Source organism: Coloeus monedula (assembly GCF_965178545.1).
Source record: "Coloeus monedula genome assembly, chromosome: 20".
Lineage (NCBI taxonomy): Eukaryota > Metazoa > Chordata > Aves > Passeriformes > Corvidae > Coloeus > Coloeus monedula.
In genome coordinates this window covers 3,211,832-3,229,576 of record NC_138800.1, presented here as the reverse complement: position 1 = coordinate 3,229,576, position 17,745 = coordinate 3,211,832, and the positions used below count along the sequence as shown (strand labels likewise).

The 17,745-nt window shown below is 50.6% G+C and overlaps 1 protein-coding gene across 2 annotated transcripts; it reads right to left on the bottom strand.

The window, feature by feature from the left end:
- Window positions 1-2,767: 2,767 nt before the first annotated feature.
- On the bottom strand, window positions 2,768-15,656 carry MKS1 (MKS transition zone complex subunit 1). Of its 2 annotated transcripts, XM_082294527.1 has the most exons (17): window positions 15,550-15,656; window positions 15,260-15,476; window positions 14,324-14,479; window positions 13,832-13,929; window positions 13,507-13,635; window positions 13,082-13,186; window positions 12,271-12,379; window positions 11,360-11,416; window positions 10,433-10,475; window positions 9,905-9,967; window positions 8,767-8,837; window positions 7,855-7,918; window positions 6,249-6,356; window positions 5,596-5,729; window positions 4,827-4,909; window positions 4,639-4,736; window positions 2,768-4,157 (listed from the first exon to the last, which is right to left on the bottom strand). In XM_082294527.1, exons 1-17 carry the CDS (start codon window positions 15,645-15,647, stop codon window positions 4,051-4,053), a joined length of 1,740 nt encoding a protein of 579 aa, XP_082150653.1. In that variant the 5' UTR covers window positions 15,648-15,656; the 3' UTR covers window positions 2,768-4,050. The 2 variants fall into 2 exon arrangements, with proteins under 2 accessions (XP_082150653.1, XP_082150654.1); XM_082294528.1 differs by lacking the exon at window positions 11,360-11,416.
- Window positions 15,657-17,745: the final 2,089 nt, after the last annotated feature.

Below are 17,745 nucleotides of genomic sequence, written 5' to 3'. Positions count from 1 at the left end.
GGGTTGCTCCAAGCACCATCCAGCCTGGCCTTGAACACTTCCAGGGGTGGGGCAGCCACAGCTGCTCTGGGCAACCTGTGCCAGGGCCTCACCACCTTCACAGGGAAGAGTTTCTTCCCAGTATCCCACCTAACCCTGCCCTCTGTCAGTTTGAAGCCATTCCCCTTTGTCCTGTCACTCCAGGCCCTTGTAAATGGTCTCTCTCCATCTTCCTTGTCAGCTCCATTCAGGTACTGGAAGGCCACGATTAGGTCAGCCCAAAGCCTTTTCTTTTCCAGGCTGAATGTCTTGGTTTGAAAGACAGGCATCTGCTAAGGAAGGCAGAAGCCTCCCTTGGAATGGCAGATTAAACCCCCCTTCCCTACGAGTTATTATAATTTTGAAATCAAGGGGGCTTTTAGGCAAAGATGTGGGAAATAGGAATAACAGTTCTTTACTATGATATATCTATATGTGTATAACCAGTCAAACAAACAGCAATAACTCTGGCAGTGACAGCAAACAATCCCAAACCCAGTCCCAGCCTTCTCGGCTGTCGGGCCCTTTCCCCTCGGGTGCAGTTCCGCTCGCAGCCGGCAGGGGCGCTGGCGGCTCCCGGTGAGCAGGGCAGGTGCGATGGTTCCCCCGCGGCTGCAGGGGGCGCTCCGGAGCGAGCTCGGGGAGCACGCGGCACTGGCGGCCTGGGATCCCGGGAAGGGATGGGACAAAGGCTTCACAAACCCCTGGGCAGCCGATCCCGGGAAGGGATGGAACAAAGGCTTCACAAACCCCTGGGTAGCCGATCCCGGGATCCCGGGAAGGGATGGAACAAAGGCCTCACAAACCCCTGGGCAGCCGATCCCGGGATCCCGGGAAGGGATGGAACAAAGGCTTCACAAACCCCTGGGCAGCCGATCCCGGGATCCCGGGAAGGGATGGAACAAAGGCTTCACAAACCCCTGGGCAGCCGATCCCGGGATCCCGGGAAGGGATGGAACAAAGGCTTCACAAACCCCTGGGCAGCCGATCCCGGGATCCCGGGAAGGGATGGAACAAAGGCTTCACAAACCCCTGGGCAGCCGATCCCGGGATCCCGGGAAGGGATGGAACAAAGGCTTCACAAACCCCTGGGCAGCCGATCCCGGGAAGGGATGGAACAAAGGCTTCACAAACCCCTGGGCAGCCGATCCCGGTGTCCGGCCGGACCCTCGGGAACAGCAGGCTGGAGCGGCAGGGAGGAGCACAAATCCCGGCTGGCAGACGAGGTGTATCCAAGCGGGGAACCCCCCGGAGGTCTGGGCAGGCAGGGCAAGCAGGGCTACAACGCAGCGAAGGCTCGAAGCAGCGGCGGGGCAGGGCGGTCACAGCCCGGCTCCCAGCAGGGCAGGGAAGGTGGGCTGGGGATCCCGGGGCTTCTCCAGCAGAAGGAAAAGCGGCCGAAGAAAGCAGCGTCCCTCTCTGTCCGAACTCCGAGACCGACTGCCCACACAGACTCAGGTGAAAACAAAAGAGTAGCCAGATGCGCCCCACCCTGTAGCCAGCTCTTTGTTTTCCTTAAGTACCCAGCCATTTGCTCCCCTAGCAACATGTATGGGCAAAATTCCTTTAACAGAAGAAAAAACCAGGAGACCTCCTAAAACCCCAGCACTGAACAAATCCCAATTCTCTCAGCCTTTCCTCATAGGAAAGGTGTTCCATCCCTCTAATCAACTTGGTGATCTCCAGCTCCAGCTGTGCACACCTGGTGAAAGCATGACCTCCTCTCCAGGCTGGATCCTTGGCAGGCTCAGAGCACAAATGCCAGTTGTGACTAAAAGATCAGTGACATTTTCATATATGTACATGTATATGGAAATTTGCTAGTTTAATTTTTAAAAGGGCAAAGAGCATTTGCTGAGCAGTCTCTTAAAACCAGCTTTTACCAGCACCACTTTATTCTGTCAGGCCAAGAAGGCTGCAAGCACAACAGTGAAGAACTGCAAACAGTCTCTTACTTTAGAAGAATTGCTTGCTTTATTCCAGTAATTTTTAATTTTAAAATTTTCCTCTCAAGTTTCTCTATTCAGAGTTTTAAGTAGCAAAATAATATAATTATGTAAATCTTAGTGCATCTCACACTCAGTACACTAAATCCTGCCATGTAACTGGGCAACAAGTCAGGAACCCAACCTCATCAGAAAATTCCACTCTAACAGGATCTGTCATTAGCATCATCTCAATCAAAAAGGTGTTTTGTTACTTTATTGATAAAAAAATTATTATTGTAACCTTTTAACTCCATCCTGAGAAGCACTGAGAGAGATGCAGTTCAGCTTTTGGCGATAAGCACCACAAAAACACCCAGAAGGTTGTGATAAACACACAAGACCACAATGTGAGTAATGATTAAAATAAAGAGATAACAAGCGCTACATACTCACTGAATGCTTTTCATCCTGAGTCAGTCATTACAGACCATGACAGAACACAGAGATCAGTTCTGCTGCTCCAGCACCAGATGTGGTACCTCCAGAGTCATCACATCAGCACCAGGCACATCACCCAGCTCCAGGCCGAGGACACTGTTCTGCTGCACAGGCCACACTTCCAACACATCCTGGTAGCCTCCTCCATCAAAATGAGGGGCAACAGGCAAGGAAGAACAAAAGTCCCCTTGTAATTGAAACTGCCAGACCGATTCAAGCTGCCAGACAGATCTAGGAATTACAACAAAGCTCAAGGAAGGACAAACTCTGAGAGTTGCCGACTCCTTTTTGGACTTTGTTTTCTCATTGAAGACTGGGACAACCTCAAAATGGCAAGAAGGGAGTGAGGAAGACAGTGGAGCACCAGGGAATAAGGGGATGTTGTAACAACCACACACAGGGCTGCAACCATGAGTCTCATGTTCCCTGTGAAGGAGGAACTTGCAGAGCAAAAGGAAGATGGCCAATTCATATTTCATATCCTGCCTCTGAATTCTAAATTCACAGACACATTCAAACCTGCATGGTCTCAGCTTGAGATTTTTCTTCCAATCCTTTGTTGGGAACAGAAAACACACAGAAATGTGACTCGTGCAGAAACCAACACAGCACTATCAGTCTACAGGGAGCTATGTTCCTCTAAACTTCAGACAGAAATAAAAACGGGGAAAAAAACTGAGAAAAGAACAGGAGAAGAAACTGGTAAAGAGAGGGTAAACACAAGCTTCCCCAGGAAGCACCACAGTGCTCTGCAATCAGAGATGCAACAACAAACCACCAACGAACATCAACCTCAAATGAACAGCTTGAACAGTTCAAAGTTCAGCAGCTGTGCAAATGTTATCAGCTGCTCTCACTGTCTGCAAACCTTCCAGCCCCAGACAAAGCTCTGTGGTGAACTAAGGGGAAGGTGTGTTTTCAACTGTATTCCTGAACAAAGAAACTTCCTGATCACCACTGCAGAGCCAGACCTTATGGGCACACACAAGAAATGCAGAATGTAACCCTTTTGTCCAGTTCTCCATCTGTCTTCCTTTGCTTTAATTTCATATATTACATGTGGCAGAGAGCTCTCTGTCTAGGAATTAATCAGTCTTAAGGCAGAGGTGGACGAATTGATTTTACTATTGATTGCCCTGTACACAACAGCTGACAACAATTATCAGCACTTCTCAAGAAGTTATCTACTCATTCCATTAATCTCCAACAGCATCTGTGCCTTGACCTTCAACATCACCCTCTTCTTTAAGAAGAAAACTAAATATACCAAGTCATGTCAATTTTTCTCATTATTTCCTTTTTAATCCCTGAAAGGTGTTACAGGGTTCACAGGTTCCACGTCAGTCTTTCAGAAGAAATGCAAAAAATTGGCTGTACTGTTAGAGCCTGGTAACAAAGGGCCTTGAAAAATGGGGCTCCTTCCACAGATACCTGTGGAAATGCAAATTCTAGGTCTGGAGGTGTTACAGGCTCCCTCTCCCATCCAGGGAAAACAACAAAGGAAGGGCTTCTGAAGCTTCCAGGCACCAGCACTGGGACTGCTGCTGAGGGGCGGGAGCTTGTGCTGGAGGAAGATGCCAAGTGTTCCAAGCAACAGAAGTCGTGCTCACGGCTCCAGTGGATGGGGCACAGTAGAGGCAGAAGTGTTGATGAGGTCCTGGGGAAGACTCTCCCGTGCTTCCTGCATCCGGCGCCGTGCCCGCTGGAAAGCCTCTACAACACAGAGGTGACAACAGGCCAGAATGCATAAGACAGCCTCAGGGAAGGGGAGGGATGTGTCTTTCCAGTGAACATCAATCTCTCCTGGTGCAGGATCTCACTTCCTGTGAGTAAGTTCCACCACCAAAGCACCTGGTGTTGCTCCACCCGCTGCTCTCTGATTTCTGTACACAACAGAATCAGAGCCTGTGCCTCAGTGCCACCAGCTCTGCTCAGTGCCAGGCAAGACTGGGCAGCCCAGTCCAGGCTGTGCCCTCACACAGTGGTTATCCCTCCTGCCTGCTCAGAGCTGATGCCTCCTGAAGTTTCCAGCTCAGAGCAGAACATTTAACCTCTGCCATGGACTCTGAGAGGTCACAGGGAGGGGAATTTCTCCCACAGTAATGGCTTCTCCTGAAATATCCTGCCCACTCTGTAAAAAGAGGACAAAAGTGAGCCAATGCTCACCAAGACAGAATGACACTGAAGGCCTTACCCAAAACATTGTAGACAGAGCTCTGCTGGCTGAAGCCTCCCAGTCGGTCCAGTACACTCTGCATGCGCTGCCTCAGGGCACTGTTCTCCAGAAAGGCTCTGCACAGAAGCACAGCAGCAGGTCAGGGCTGCCAAAACCAGCACAGGAGATGGAGTTTACAGAGCTCGTAGTCCCTTTGCTGCACTCACTTGGACTGCTGCAGGCAATAGAGCCGGAACGTGACGCTCCCTGTGGTCTCTGTCCGGAAACCAAAGCGGCTAAGGTGCTTTCCCTGCAGGGATGGTACAGGTTAGAGTAACCTCACAGTGAAAACAAGCGTGATCTACCAGAGCACAAACTCGTGTGGGCACAGACTTCCCTTCCTTGTAAGGCTGGTAAGAAGGGCACATAGTTCCAGGCTGTGTTGAGGGCAGCACCTAAACACTTGCAAGCTGACAGTGCAGTGCTGGGGGAGGGTTTCAACAACTGCATCAGGTCTTGTTCCCACACAAAGCTGCCACTAACATCACCCTGCTCATTACACCAGCAGCCACCTCTGCAGCTTTCCGAGGAACATAAAGTTTCTACCTGCCTCACACCCATCAGCTTCTTGCTTCAGGAAGCTGTTCCAGGCACAATACAACCCAAATTCCTCACAGAAACCCCAGAGAAGTCTACAGCTGGTACCAAATGCTGACCTGACAAACACTTTATAGGCAGGGATAAGCCAAGGCTTTGGTCCCTGCTCCCCTACTTCTCTAAGCTGCTCGCCCCTCAGAAGGCACAGCTCTGCCTCAGTGTTTGCCCATTCCTCTGTTCAGGATCACAAGACTCTCAGAGGAGACATTTCTTTAGTGAGAGGGACAGGAGCAGCAGCTCATCCCTGTTCAAATCTGGTCCAGGCTGCCCATGGCCACCTGAACCCAAGAGCATAATGCACCATGTCCTGGCAAGAGGCTGCTCTGCAGCTGAGCCCACCTTGAAGGTCGATGGTATCCGGATGTAGGTTAAGTCCTCCAGCTCAGGAGATCCCCCAATGAAAAACCTCCTCATTTCAGCGACAGTTCCCAGCTCAACAGGACGCCAGGTAGGGATGGTGAGCATGTGGACACCTGGCCCAGGACAAGAGGACAGCTTAGCTGCTGTGACCTGTGATTTATTCAGTCACAGAGGACAGCAAAGGCAGGTGGATAGCTGCTGACCCAACCCAGAGCTGTCTAGAAATGGAAACACTGCACAGTATCAGAAACGTTCTAAAAGCATTCTCCCGATGAGTCAGCCCATTCTAGTCACACAGCCAGTGCTGAAAGTACCCCCTGCCCAATAGCAGCATCTCCTTATAACACATGGGGGTCACTCCCAGATCCCACGTGAGACACAGAGGGCTACTGTCAGTGTAAAGATGCACAGCATCACCCCAGAGCTTTATCACACCACACGTTGCAATGGCAGTATCAAAGGATCAAGGACAGCAACCCAAGATGTGTCTCACACCCTTCTTTGCTGCCCCCCAGACAGCTGACTGCTCTCTTCAGTACACCAAATCCCTGGGACTGGCTGAATCACTTCCCAAGAGGACCACTCAACTCATTCTCCCAGACAATTAACACAATGTCCCAAGGATGCTTTACCTGGAGATGCTGGCAGCACCAAGGACCCATATCCTTCCACACGATACCTCTGCCAGAAATCCAGGGATAGGACCTCAAAGTAGAGAACAGGCCACTGAGGGAGACTGTCTGCAAGATGGGGAGCAGGTCACAGCTTTGGGAAGGAGACTATCACTGAGAAAAAGAATGCTAAATGCCCAACTCCACTAGTAGGAAGCCAAAGAATCAGATAATCATTTCACCTGGAAAAGACCTCTGAGATCATTGAGCCCAACCTGTGACCAAACCCCCACCTTGTCACCCAGACTAGAGCACTGAGTGCCACCTCCAGTAATTTCTTGGACACCTCCAGAGATGGGGACTCCATCACCTCCCTGGGCAGCCCCTTTTAATGCTTAACACCAACTCTGTGAAGAAATTTCTCCTGGCGTCCAGCCTGAACCTCCCCCGGAGCAACTTGAGGTTTCGTCTTGTCCTGCCCCTTGTTCCCTGGGAGCAGAGCCCAACCCCCAACTGGCTCTACCCTCCTGTGAGGGAATTGTAGAGAGTGAGAAGGTCCTCCCTGAGCCTCCTTTTTTTCAGGCTGAGCACCCTCAGCTCCCTCAGCTATTACTTGTGCTCCAGACCCTTCCGCAGTTCTGTTCCCTCTCTGGATACACTCCAGCACCCTTCCACCACAGTCCTTTCTGTATTTCTTCCATAATGACTAACAAAGATTTATGGTTGATTAGCTTCCCCTGTAAAAGCTGAACCCACAGATTTGAGGCTGAAAACAGAACTATTGATGTTAAAAATTAGGGAAAATTCTTTAAGAGCAAGTCCAGACTGTGCTGTTAATTATCTTTGAGCAGACAAGATAATCTTTCATGAATGATCTGAAGCCAAATGGGGGAACCTGTTTATCTCTGGCCTTTCCCACTGCTATTGGGGGAATATTAACTTGTATTCTCCTACACCTCTCCAAGCATTTCTTTTTTCCACAGTGAAACAAACTCATTGTGTTTCTTCTAGTCTGAAAATTCATTAGTGTTGGCTGAATACCCAAATCCAAAGAGTACATTGGATTCAACTGGCAAGGCATGCCACAGCACTGTCCCTAGCAATCGTATCCACAGAGCAATAGGACTGGTGAGGAAGCAGCAGGAACAGGCAGCAGAGAAGCCCAGCTTAAAATAGAGCTGAAGTATCAAAGTGACATGAACTATATAGGGATTATACAGGTCACTGAGCCCGTCTACAAATGTAAGACTCAGCACAGGGTTTTACTTGTGTACAAAAAAGCTGCCTGGTTCTCCTGCTGCAGCATCCCAGGGCTCATGCAGCACACCAGGCACAGCAACATAGCCCTGCACCCCAGGTTTAAAGAGAGACAAGCCAAGATCCAAATAGTTTTCCAACCAGATAAAGCTGCCTACAGCCTGGAAACAGTGCAACATCAATGAATCCATAAAAATGCTAATGGATTCCTGGGCAGGGCAAACACAGGATGTGTCCAGGGGTTGCGTGGTGATAGGGTGAACTTCTGTTGAACCGAAAAAGCTTCCCTCTGTCCTTTCATCTCCAAGAGGACAGACAGCACGATGGCTACAGTGGGACCAAAGGATTTCAGAGTAACAAGGAAACACACCTTCATCTTCTTGGGTGTAAAACAAATCCACAGTGAAGGGGTAGCAGAAGTATGCCACGTTATCCTAGAAAAAGAACAGGGCAGAGATCAGATTCCTGGGCAAGAGAATTCATCACCAGCATTGCAGAGGGCATAGAGACCAGGGAGAAAGGAACTAGTGGTAGAAAGCAGGTGATGCTGCCCAAAAAGATCAATCTAACAAACACCTGACTGTAGGATGGACCTGCATACACTCCCTAGTGCCACGCTGATGGAATAGGCTGTTGAAAATAATGGAAAAGGGGAGTGATACGCTTCAAATGAAAACTCTGTCACTTCCAGAACTACTGGGCAGCCACAATCTTTACAGGAGCCAAGCCAAGCACAGTACCTCAAACATTGGTACTACTGAAATGTTGTATGATAATTATTTTTGTAATATGAAAACATACTAAATACATTAAAAATCTGATAAAATTCAAATTTTGTAAGAGAGGAGCTGGAGACAGCAACAGAACCAACTTCCCATATAAGAGGAGGCTTCATTTTGGGAAGTCAGTGTAGAGTCTCTGCACATTCCTGCCCCAGGCAAGCTGGAACAATGCTTGGTTAACTCAGAGCATTGGGGAACACAAAAATCAAAGCTCCAAAGGCAATCAGTCAGCAAGAATGAAGAAAGAAGTGAGGTTCCAGAAAATGCTTTGGAGTTGTTTTATCTGGTCTAGTTTTATTTGGAGTAGTTTCATTTGGACACAGTGGACCCTTGAAAAAATGACTAGTGTAATTAGAGTAAGGAGAATCCCAAACATGCTCTGCTCTTGAAAGGAGCCCTCAACTCAGGAATTTTGTTGAATATATCTGTAGTTTGTTACACATGTTCCACTCCAGAGACTGCCTGTTCAAACTGTTCTGCAGGTCTGAAAGTGTCCTTACCCAGCCCACTGTCTTGGTGGCACAGGTCTGCGTCACTCCTGAGAGCTGCTGGAATGGGGAACTTGACCACTCTGGGAGGACAGGAAAAGATGAAGGCTTGGGGTGAGACCAAACTCACAAACCAGAGCAGCTCAAAGGAGAATGTCAGTCCCTGATGACTGGAGTAACAAATAACATCACCCACCCTGACAATGACAGAATCATTAAGGCTGGAAAAGCCCTCCAATATCATCGAGTTCAACCTGTGACCGATCCCCACCTTGTCAACCACACCAGAGCACTGAGTGCCACGTCCAGTCTTTCCTTGGACACCTCCAGGGATGGGAACTCCACCACTGCCTTGGGCAGCTCCTTCTGATGCCTGATCACCCTTTCCATTGAGAAATTCCTCCTGATGTCCAACCTGAACCTCCCCTGGTGCAACTTGAGGCTGTTTCCTGTTGTCCTGTTACTTGCCTGGGAGCAGAGCCTGACCCCCCCACCTTGCTGCACCCTCCTCTCAGGGAGTTGTAGAGAGTGAGAAGGTCCCCCCACCAAGTGTCCTCTTCTCCAGGCAGAGCCTTCCCCTGCCCTCCCAGCTCCCTCAGCTGTTCCTCATGACTTTTCCCTGTCCTGTTCCAGGCACTGCTCTTCAGAACACTCAGAACTGTCCATGAAAAGCATCAACTCATCTCAAGAGAAAAGCAGAGTCTTGTCTAAATGTACTGAGTAGCAGAAGTGGTATCTTGACAGATATATCCAGAAAGGGTAGCCAGAGCCATAGCTTTAGGAGAACTAAACATGCAGCAGGATATGTATGTCAGTGCTGGGAGCCTTATTTATCCATCAAAATTTAATATGTTAATGTCAGCACAAAACATGATGACAAGCACTGAAATCAGACAAGGTCACAGTGGTGGGGAGCACAGGAAGGCTGTTCTCTGCAGGGTAAGGAATGAAGTTTGAACAGACTGGTCACCACCACCTCTACATCCCAGCCTGAGCTGAGTTCTGCCATTTTAGCTCTGAAGGCCTCTGACTAGATCCCAGCCCCAGCACTAATTTTTGCTGAGTCCCAGCAGAGCTGGTCTGATGGACCAGCCTAAGCCTGTTTCATCTCTTAAACTGCTGTGATGTGGCTGGGAATGTGAACACTCACGGTTAGGCAGCTCCAGGAAAAAATGGACATAAAGGTTGTCATACTCATAGCCTTGAGCTGAAACTGAGAAGAGAGAATCAACTTCAGCCGTTTGCTTCCACACAAACTCTTCCTGCATTCACTGTCGATTTTTGGGAGAGCCACCACCAATAACCTCAAGGAAAATCAGTTACTGCTAGAAGCTGGGAAAAGCCACAGTCTTCAAAGTAACAGGAGATAACCCGTAGAGAAGATTCCCTCTCCAGACTAGCCCTGTCCCTGTATCCCTAACCAGATGAGGGAGGTCACACATTTAATTGGTTTCTTTGGGAAATTAATAGAGATTATAGCAATCTGCTGCAGCATTTGTAACCTCCAACCTGTAAATGCCTCTCAAGGGATTAGTCTGCAGCAAACAGGGAGGAGAAGGAGGAAGTAAAGGATTCTAGGGCCTCTTAAATCTAGGGATTCCAGAATCTTTGGATCATACCCTCAGCCATCCCAGGACACCCACATTAGCCCTAATTACTGTTTAGAACAAGGACTCACCTATTTCTCCATTCACGAAAAGTCTCAGAGTACCAGGAAGAGGCTGGAAAAATTAGCAGAGAAACAAGATAAGGAGTTCAACCACCACTGGTGCAACCTCAACAACTCCTTCCCAACAGGATCTCACACAGGTACTTCATGGGTGTTTGGACATGAATGATTTACTGTTCTGGCCAGGGAGGAGGCATGATTTCTCCTATCACTTCCAGAAGTGAAAAGTCCCTCTGGAAAGAGTCTTTAAAGAGACCAAATCCCCCAAAGCCCAGCCTGCAGGAATTTACTGTTCCGTAAACAGCTCTCTTACAGATGCCAAGATCGATATAACACATAGTGAGAAGTTACTTGCAGAAATCACAGTCCTGCTTCTCTCATGTTCCTGCATTTGCCCAAGATGAGGGAGGAGGGGGAAGCACTGAGACTCTCTATCAAAGTACTGGAAACCACAACTTCCACTGTTTGGCAAACAGTGTTTTGTTTGAGCAAGAAAAGATTGCAGTTGGGGTAACTCAGTGAGAAAGGAAACTGCATGAGTCTGCATGTGAGAGGGGCTGTTTACTTGCACAAAGTGGCACATAGAGCTGTTTGACACTGAAGAAGTTAACAGCAATCACTGTCCCAGAAGACATAAACTCTCCTTCCTTCTCAAAGTACTACAAAGGCCTTGAGGCACTGCACGCAGCCTCACAGACTGTAGTGTTCAGAACGCCCTGAATGGGCAGGATGGATCTCTGCAGACCCCAAATCCACTGCAACTTGTCCCTTCTGACCCAATTTTTTGCTCAAAGCCACAAGGTAAAAAGCTGCCAACACCCCTCCAGAATGAAACTGTCTTTGGAGACTGTGCTGCAAGTGGCAGCTGTGTGAGCCAGGTCACCAGGCCCCAGAGACAACAGAGCTCCAGTCCCTGCCAGTGCCTCTGGAACTCACCATTTCAAAGTCTGAGCCCACGAGCCCACTGAGGTAATCCCTGTGCCGCCCGTACAACTGGGAACACACACAACAACAACAACAACAAAAAAAGTGGCATTTTGATTATATCTGCTGTTACGTACTGCAAAAATTAAAGTGTATATAATTTAAACTCAAATTGCTACCAGGCTTAGCACACGTGGGGTTGTTACAGCAAATATGGAGAATGTAAGTATCTAATGGAACAAAGAAGCATAACTGCTAACATTGCACAGAACTTCAGCTTTAGTTCTCCAAGGCTAGTTTTAAAGGAAAAGAAGCTCTGAAGAATCAGATCTTAAATGACATCTTAAAAACACAGGTACAGACTATTCCAAGGAAATGGCCAGGTAGAGATCAGTCTAGTGAAATCATTATTTCCTTGGTGACCACAAAACCAATAACGAAATGCACAAATAAAAAGCTAAACCAAAAAGTACTTTTATAAACTGTCAGAGCCAAAAAGGCAATTCAGAAAGATCAAGACATGAAATGGGATCCCAATATCCTGGGACATTACAGATAACAAGACATCATTTAATAAATATACAGGCAGCAAAAGAAGATTAAGGAAAGGGTTTGCCCACTGCTCAGAAGGGAAGGAAAAACACTAGCAGGTAACACTAGGAAGGCATGGAGTTGGGTGGTTTCTTGCATCAGTTCTCACTCCCTAAAGCACTGCAGCCAGAGGCAGGACAACTACAGACAACTAGCGGTCTCTACAAGGAATAAGGGATGAAGCAAGGAGTATTTGCTGTAGTTCTCAGATCCCTGAGCAGAGACATTTTGTCACTTCAGGTGTGCAGAGCACCAGCAGTTATATCTCCATGAGGGTCTGAGCTGCCTCTGTTACTCAGAACTAGTGAACATGTTCCATGGCCAGTACTTACATCTCTGAACACACGCTGCTCGCGCTCCTCCTCCTCTGGCTGCACCTGGGCAGATGCATTCTCAATGGTGTATTCCCACACCTCTCGCTTCTCTCCATCCACCTCGATCCTGCAGAGGCCCAAAACACATGGGAAAAACTCCCCCATTATGCAGAGAATAGGCACAGGCATCGATGGGGCCCTCCTGACCCAGCAGTGTCCCCTCCACCCAGCCTGTGCAGTGAGACAAGGGCACTCACAGCCCTCTCCTCACTTGCAAGTGCCTGCCAGCATCATTCCCTCAAAATGGAAGACTTGCTTGCATCCGTGGTATGCATAACGTAATTTTACAAGGGATGTGGTGATAGAACAAGGGGGAATGGCTTCAAACTGACAGAGGGCAGGGTTAGATAGAATATTGGGAAGAAACTCTTCCCTGTGAGGGTGGTGAGGTCCTGGCACAGGTTGCTCAGAGCAGCTGTGGCTGCTCCATCCCTGGAAGTGTCCAAGGCCAGGGGACTTGGAGCAACCTGGGATAGTGGAATTTGTCACTGCAGGGGGTGGAACAAGATGGGCTTCAAGGTCCCTTCCAACCCAAACCATTCCATGATTCCATGATAACCTGCATCCCTAGAGACTTGCACCAAAGCCCCACACAGCACACACACAGTGAGAGCATAAGCACCTAACAACATTTTCCTAGAAATCCCTGAAATAAATGAAGTATTTCTCAACTTAAGTGCTGATCCCCTGCCTGAAGGGTGACCAGGAAACAGCCATTTCAGCCCCCTACCCCAAGTCCCAGGAGAGGTCCCAGCCCTGTCCCACTCACCGGTAGGCTCCTTTGGCGTCAGTGAAGTCAGGCTTCACTGTGATCACCCCATTGCCATCCACCTTGATTGTGCAAAGCACATTTTCATACTCCCTGTGACCAAGCCTGAAGGAGGACACCAGAAAAACACAGTCTAAACAGAGAACATGGACATTCTCATGTTCTGGAACAGCAGAGCTGGTAAAGGAACTTGGGGGTACAGAAGGGAACACATACACACTTTCCTACATTGGTTTAGAAGTCTTTTGGAGGTATACACTCAGCTGCCTCCCAACGGCAGAAAGAGGCAGAAATAAATTGCATCCCATGTTACTGAGCTCTTGGAAATCTCTCCCCTTAACTAATGAAAGAAACAGGAGTTTTGGGTAAAGAGGGAAGATGGATTTTCTTTTGGGAAATTCTGATCACTTCAGGATTTTACTTACTTCCCATAAGGTCCCAAGTCCCCCATGATGTACATGGTCTGCACAGGTGTGTTAATTACATGATTGTTCTTTATAAATTCTTCTGAAGGTTCCCAGGTGATGATTTTTGTCTTGAGAGAACTTGCTTCTCTATCAACAACAGAACAGCACCAGTCACAGCTCACCTCAGCAGCACCAAACCCACCATGATGAGGAGTCACAGTGCTGGATTCCATGTGTGACACAGCTCAAGCCACCAGCTCCCACGGACCAGGCTGATCCACAGCTGGGGCACCAGCACCACGAAGCCGGCATGAACAAGCTCAAAGCCCCAGTTTGAACTCACACAGGCCTACGGTCCTGTCTTCTCCTCCTCACACTGGCCATCCTCTCGACCAGATACGATGGCACTTCATGATCCAAGTCAGTTACCTTCTGGCAGAGCTGAAGAATAGACAGGAATTACCTTAACTGGACACCTTTCCCAAACACACTTCTCCTCTTGGAGGAGGGAACAGGTATGCACACAACCACATGCAAGAACAAATTGCTAGATGACTGCATAATTCCTTCACTGTTCTGGTGGCAAAATACAGCTCACTCCACCCAGCAAGCTTCCTACAGAGCAGTGCTCCTACAGAGCCAGTCCCTCCGGCTGTCCCGATCATTGCTCTGAAGCAGGGACATCCCACCCCAGGTCTGGGGCACCAGCAGAAGCTGCTTTGCAGCAGTGTGTTCTCCTGCACTCAAGGTATCTGCCTGGCTGAGAACCAAGAAATGTTCCCTCTGCAGTAAACTTGGAAGTTTTGACAGACACTGAGTAACTAAGAGCTGGTACCTCCTCTAGGTTGGTGAATCGGTCGTGGTCAGTGTAGGTGAAGATGCGACAGTTCTTCCGACCTCCAGCCTTCTCCAGTTTCTGAATCTCCTCATGGTACTGCCAGTCCAGGGGAGTCTGGCAGGCTGACTCATTCAGGTACAGATCCACCTCAAACTGACAGCACCACAGGTAAAGCACAACAGCTGCCTTTCACCAGCTTTGGCAAAGCCACAAACATTTTTCAGCTTTTTTCCAAAGCCACCCCAGAGACAAGACCCTTTGGGAAACTCAGCAAATAACCCAAGCTCCAGAGTAGCTCCAACACTGCTCAGGCATGCGGCAGCCAGCAGCACCACCGATGGCCACCTGGAAGGGCTTGGGCACAGCAGCTCACCCTGAAACAAGGAACCCCACAGTAAGGTGCAGAAAAGGGGGTGTCAGAAGCTCCCCCAAGCCTGTCCAGTTCTGGACAGGACAGGAGACACATGGAGCTCCTGGAGCAGGTTCAGCAGAGGGTGACAAAGTTCACCAAGGAGCACCTTTCTTATGATGAAAAGCTGAGGGAGCTGAGGCTGTTCAGCCTCGAGAGGAGACATTGAGAGGGGACCTCATCCCTGTCAGTGTCTGACAGTGTCAGCAAGGAGGAGTCAGAGCATGGAGCAGGCTCTGCTCCGTGGGGACCAGCAATGGAACAAGAGGAATGGGCAGGAACTGATTCCTGAACACGAGGAAGAACTTCTTCCCTGTGCGGTGACCAAGCACTGAACAGGCTGCCCAGAGAGGGCGTGGTGTCTCCCTCACTACAGGTATTTCAAAGCTAGCTGGACACAAGCCTGAGCAGCGTGCTCTGGGGTTCCTGCCTGAGCAGGGGAGTCGGACTGGAGGACCCCAGTGATCCCCTTCGATCTGATCCATTCCGTGAAGTCCCTCCTGCCCCCCCCCCCCCGCACCCACCTGGCTGAAGAGCTTCTCCTGCCACCCCACTTCGGCCTCCTCCTCCTCGTCCTGCAGGGGCTTCCTGGCGCCTGCGCGAGAGGCCGCGGTAATCCCCAGCGGCACCGCTCCCGCACTGCCGGCGCGATCGGCCTGGCCCGGGGGCTCGGGGCCGGCGAGCGGCGGCGGCGCCCGCGGCAGGAGAGGCCCGGCCGGCGCGACCCGCTGGAGACGGACCCTGCGGGGAAGGAGCGGAGCGTCAGGGCTGTGCGGGCCGGTGGGGCCCGGTCCAGGGCCGGGCGAGCGCTCACCGCAGGCGTAGGTTGCGGACGGGGTCCCGGGAGCGGTACACGGCGGGGTCCCGGGAGCGGCACACGGCGCTGCCCCCGCACTGCGCCGCGCCCGCCATGGCCGCGCTCCGCGGAAACCGGCGTGCACGGGCGGGCAGCGCCCCCCCGCGGCCGGAGCCTCTCGCACAGCCGGGCCCGCTCCGCTCGGGGAGCCCGCAGAGCTCTGAGGGAGAGGGGTCCCCACAGCCTGGGTGGGACCGAGGGTCCCACACATCCCTCCATGTGAGGGTTCCCGCGGCCCCTCGGGGATCCCCCCAGCCTCTGTGTCAGGGTCCACACGACCTCCATAGGGGGGTGTCCATATCCCTCTGTGTGAGGGTCCCCGCGGCTCATCAGGGGGTCCCAGAGCCTCCACGGAACGGTCTCCCTCATCCCTCCGTGTGAGGGTCTACACAGCCTCTCTGTGAGGAGGGTCCACCACATCCCTCCACAATAGGTCCCCATACCTACAGCCCCAGAGAAATGCTGAGGGGCCTCCAGCAACCGTGGACAGAGCTCCAGGCCCGCACCTCTGTGTGAGGAGCCACCTGAACCTGTCCCTCTCTGGAGTATTTCTTACCCCCTTCCTAGTCTGTCCCTGGATCTTCATGGATACCACCAGTACCCTCACTCTGTTGCCAGTTTTAGGAGCTCTCTAAACACATACACAGTCTGTTTTAAGAAAGAAGACATTGTTTCTTCTCTGCAGGGTGCAGAGTGGTTTCCATGAATCAAGCACACCAAGGAGTAAAAAGTTACATCTTTTATACAGTAAAATACACATGAACACACCTATGTAATGCATGTTTATTTGGTTGAGGAAGACTGTGCTTCTCATCCACCCTGACACTTCACAAAACTAGAATGCTCCCAATTTATGCACTGCATAATGTCCAGAGCCAACATTAAACTTCATGTGCTGTTACACAATAAATATGGTATCTCCTGTCCTGTCCAAATCAGAAACTGCAGTGGACCCCCAAAATTTCCTCATTCTAACAGGGACTTTTAAAGGCTTGAAGTCCCCCAGCTGTTGCAATAGACAGCGTATGCTGACAGCCTGATTCTTACTATCATGTCAAATGTGACATCAGCAGTGTGGCTCAGGTTATCAAAACCCTGTGGAAGGGACCCTCTCACAAGGAGGGATGTGGGGGACACCCGCCCATGGAGATTGCGGGGACTCCCCCAGGGCCTGTGGGACCCTCACGCAGAGGGATTTGCCTGTACAGAACCTCCAGAAAGGTGTTTCCACATTTTGCATTTCTCACCTCACCAGAAGGTCGTTAAAGCTCCACTGAAAGACCTCATGTTCTGAGCTGAATTTTGTTCCCTAACACCCACCCCCTTTTCCTAATTAGCCAGTCATCTGTATGTTGGGGTTTTAGGAGTTCTCCTAGGTTTTTTTCTGTTAAAGGAATTTTCCCCCCATACTGTTGCTAGGAGGACAAAATTGCTGAGTACTTAAGGAAAACAAAGAGCTACCCACTGAAGGTGGGTGCACCTGGCTACTCTTTTGTTTCACCTGGGTGTGGGGGCAGTTCGGTCCCCCGAACGCCGAATGCCGGAGAGGGAAGCTGTTTTTTCGTTGGCTGTTTTTTCCTTCTGTGGAGAAAGACCCCAGGATCCCCAGCCCACCTTCCCTGCCCTGCTGGGAGCCGGGCTGTGACCGCCCTGCCCCGCCGCTGCTTCGAGCCTTCGCTGCGTTGTAGCCCTGCTCGCCCTGCCTGCCCAGACCTCCGGGGGGTTCCCCGCTTGGATACACCTCGTCTGCCAGCCGGGATTTGTGCTCCTCCCTGCCGCTCCAGCCTGCTGTTCCCGAGGGTCCGGCCGGACACCGGGATCGGCTGCCCAGGGGTTTGTGAAGCCTTTGTCCCATCCCTTCCCGGGATCCCGGGATCGGCTGCCCAGGGGTTTGTGAAGCCTTTGTCCCATCCCTTCCCGGGATCCCAGGATCGGCTGCCCAGGGGTTTGTGAAGCCTTTGTCCCATCCCTTCCCGGGATCCCGGGATCGGCTGCCCAGGGGTTTGTGAAGCCTTTGTTCCTTCCCTTCCCGGGATCCCGGGATCGGCTGCCCAGGGCTTTGTGAAGCCTTTGTCCCATCCCTTCCCGGGATCCCGGGATCGGCTGCCCAGGGGTTTGTGAAGCCTTTGTTCCATCCCTTCCCGGGATCCCGGG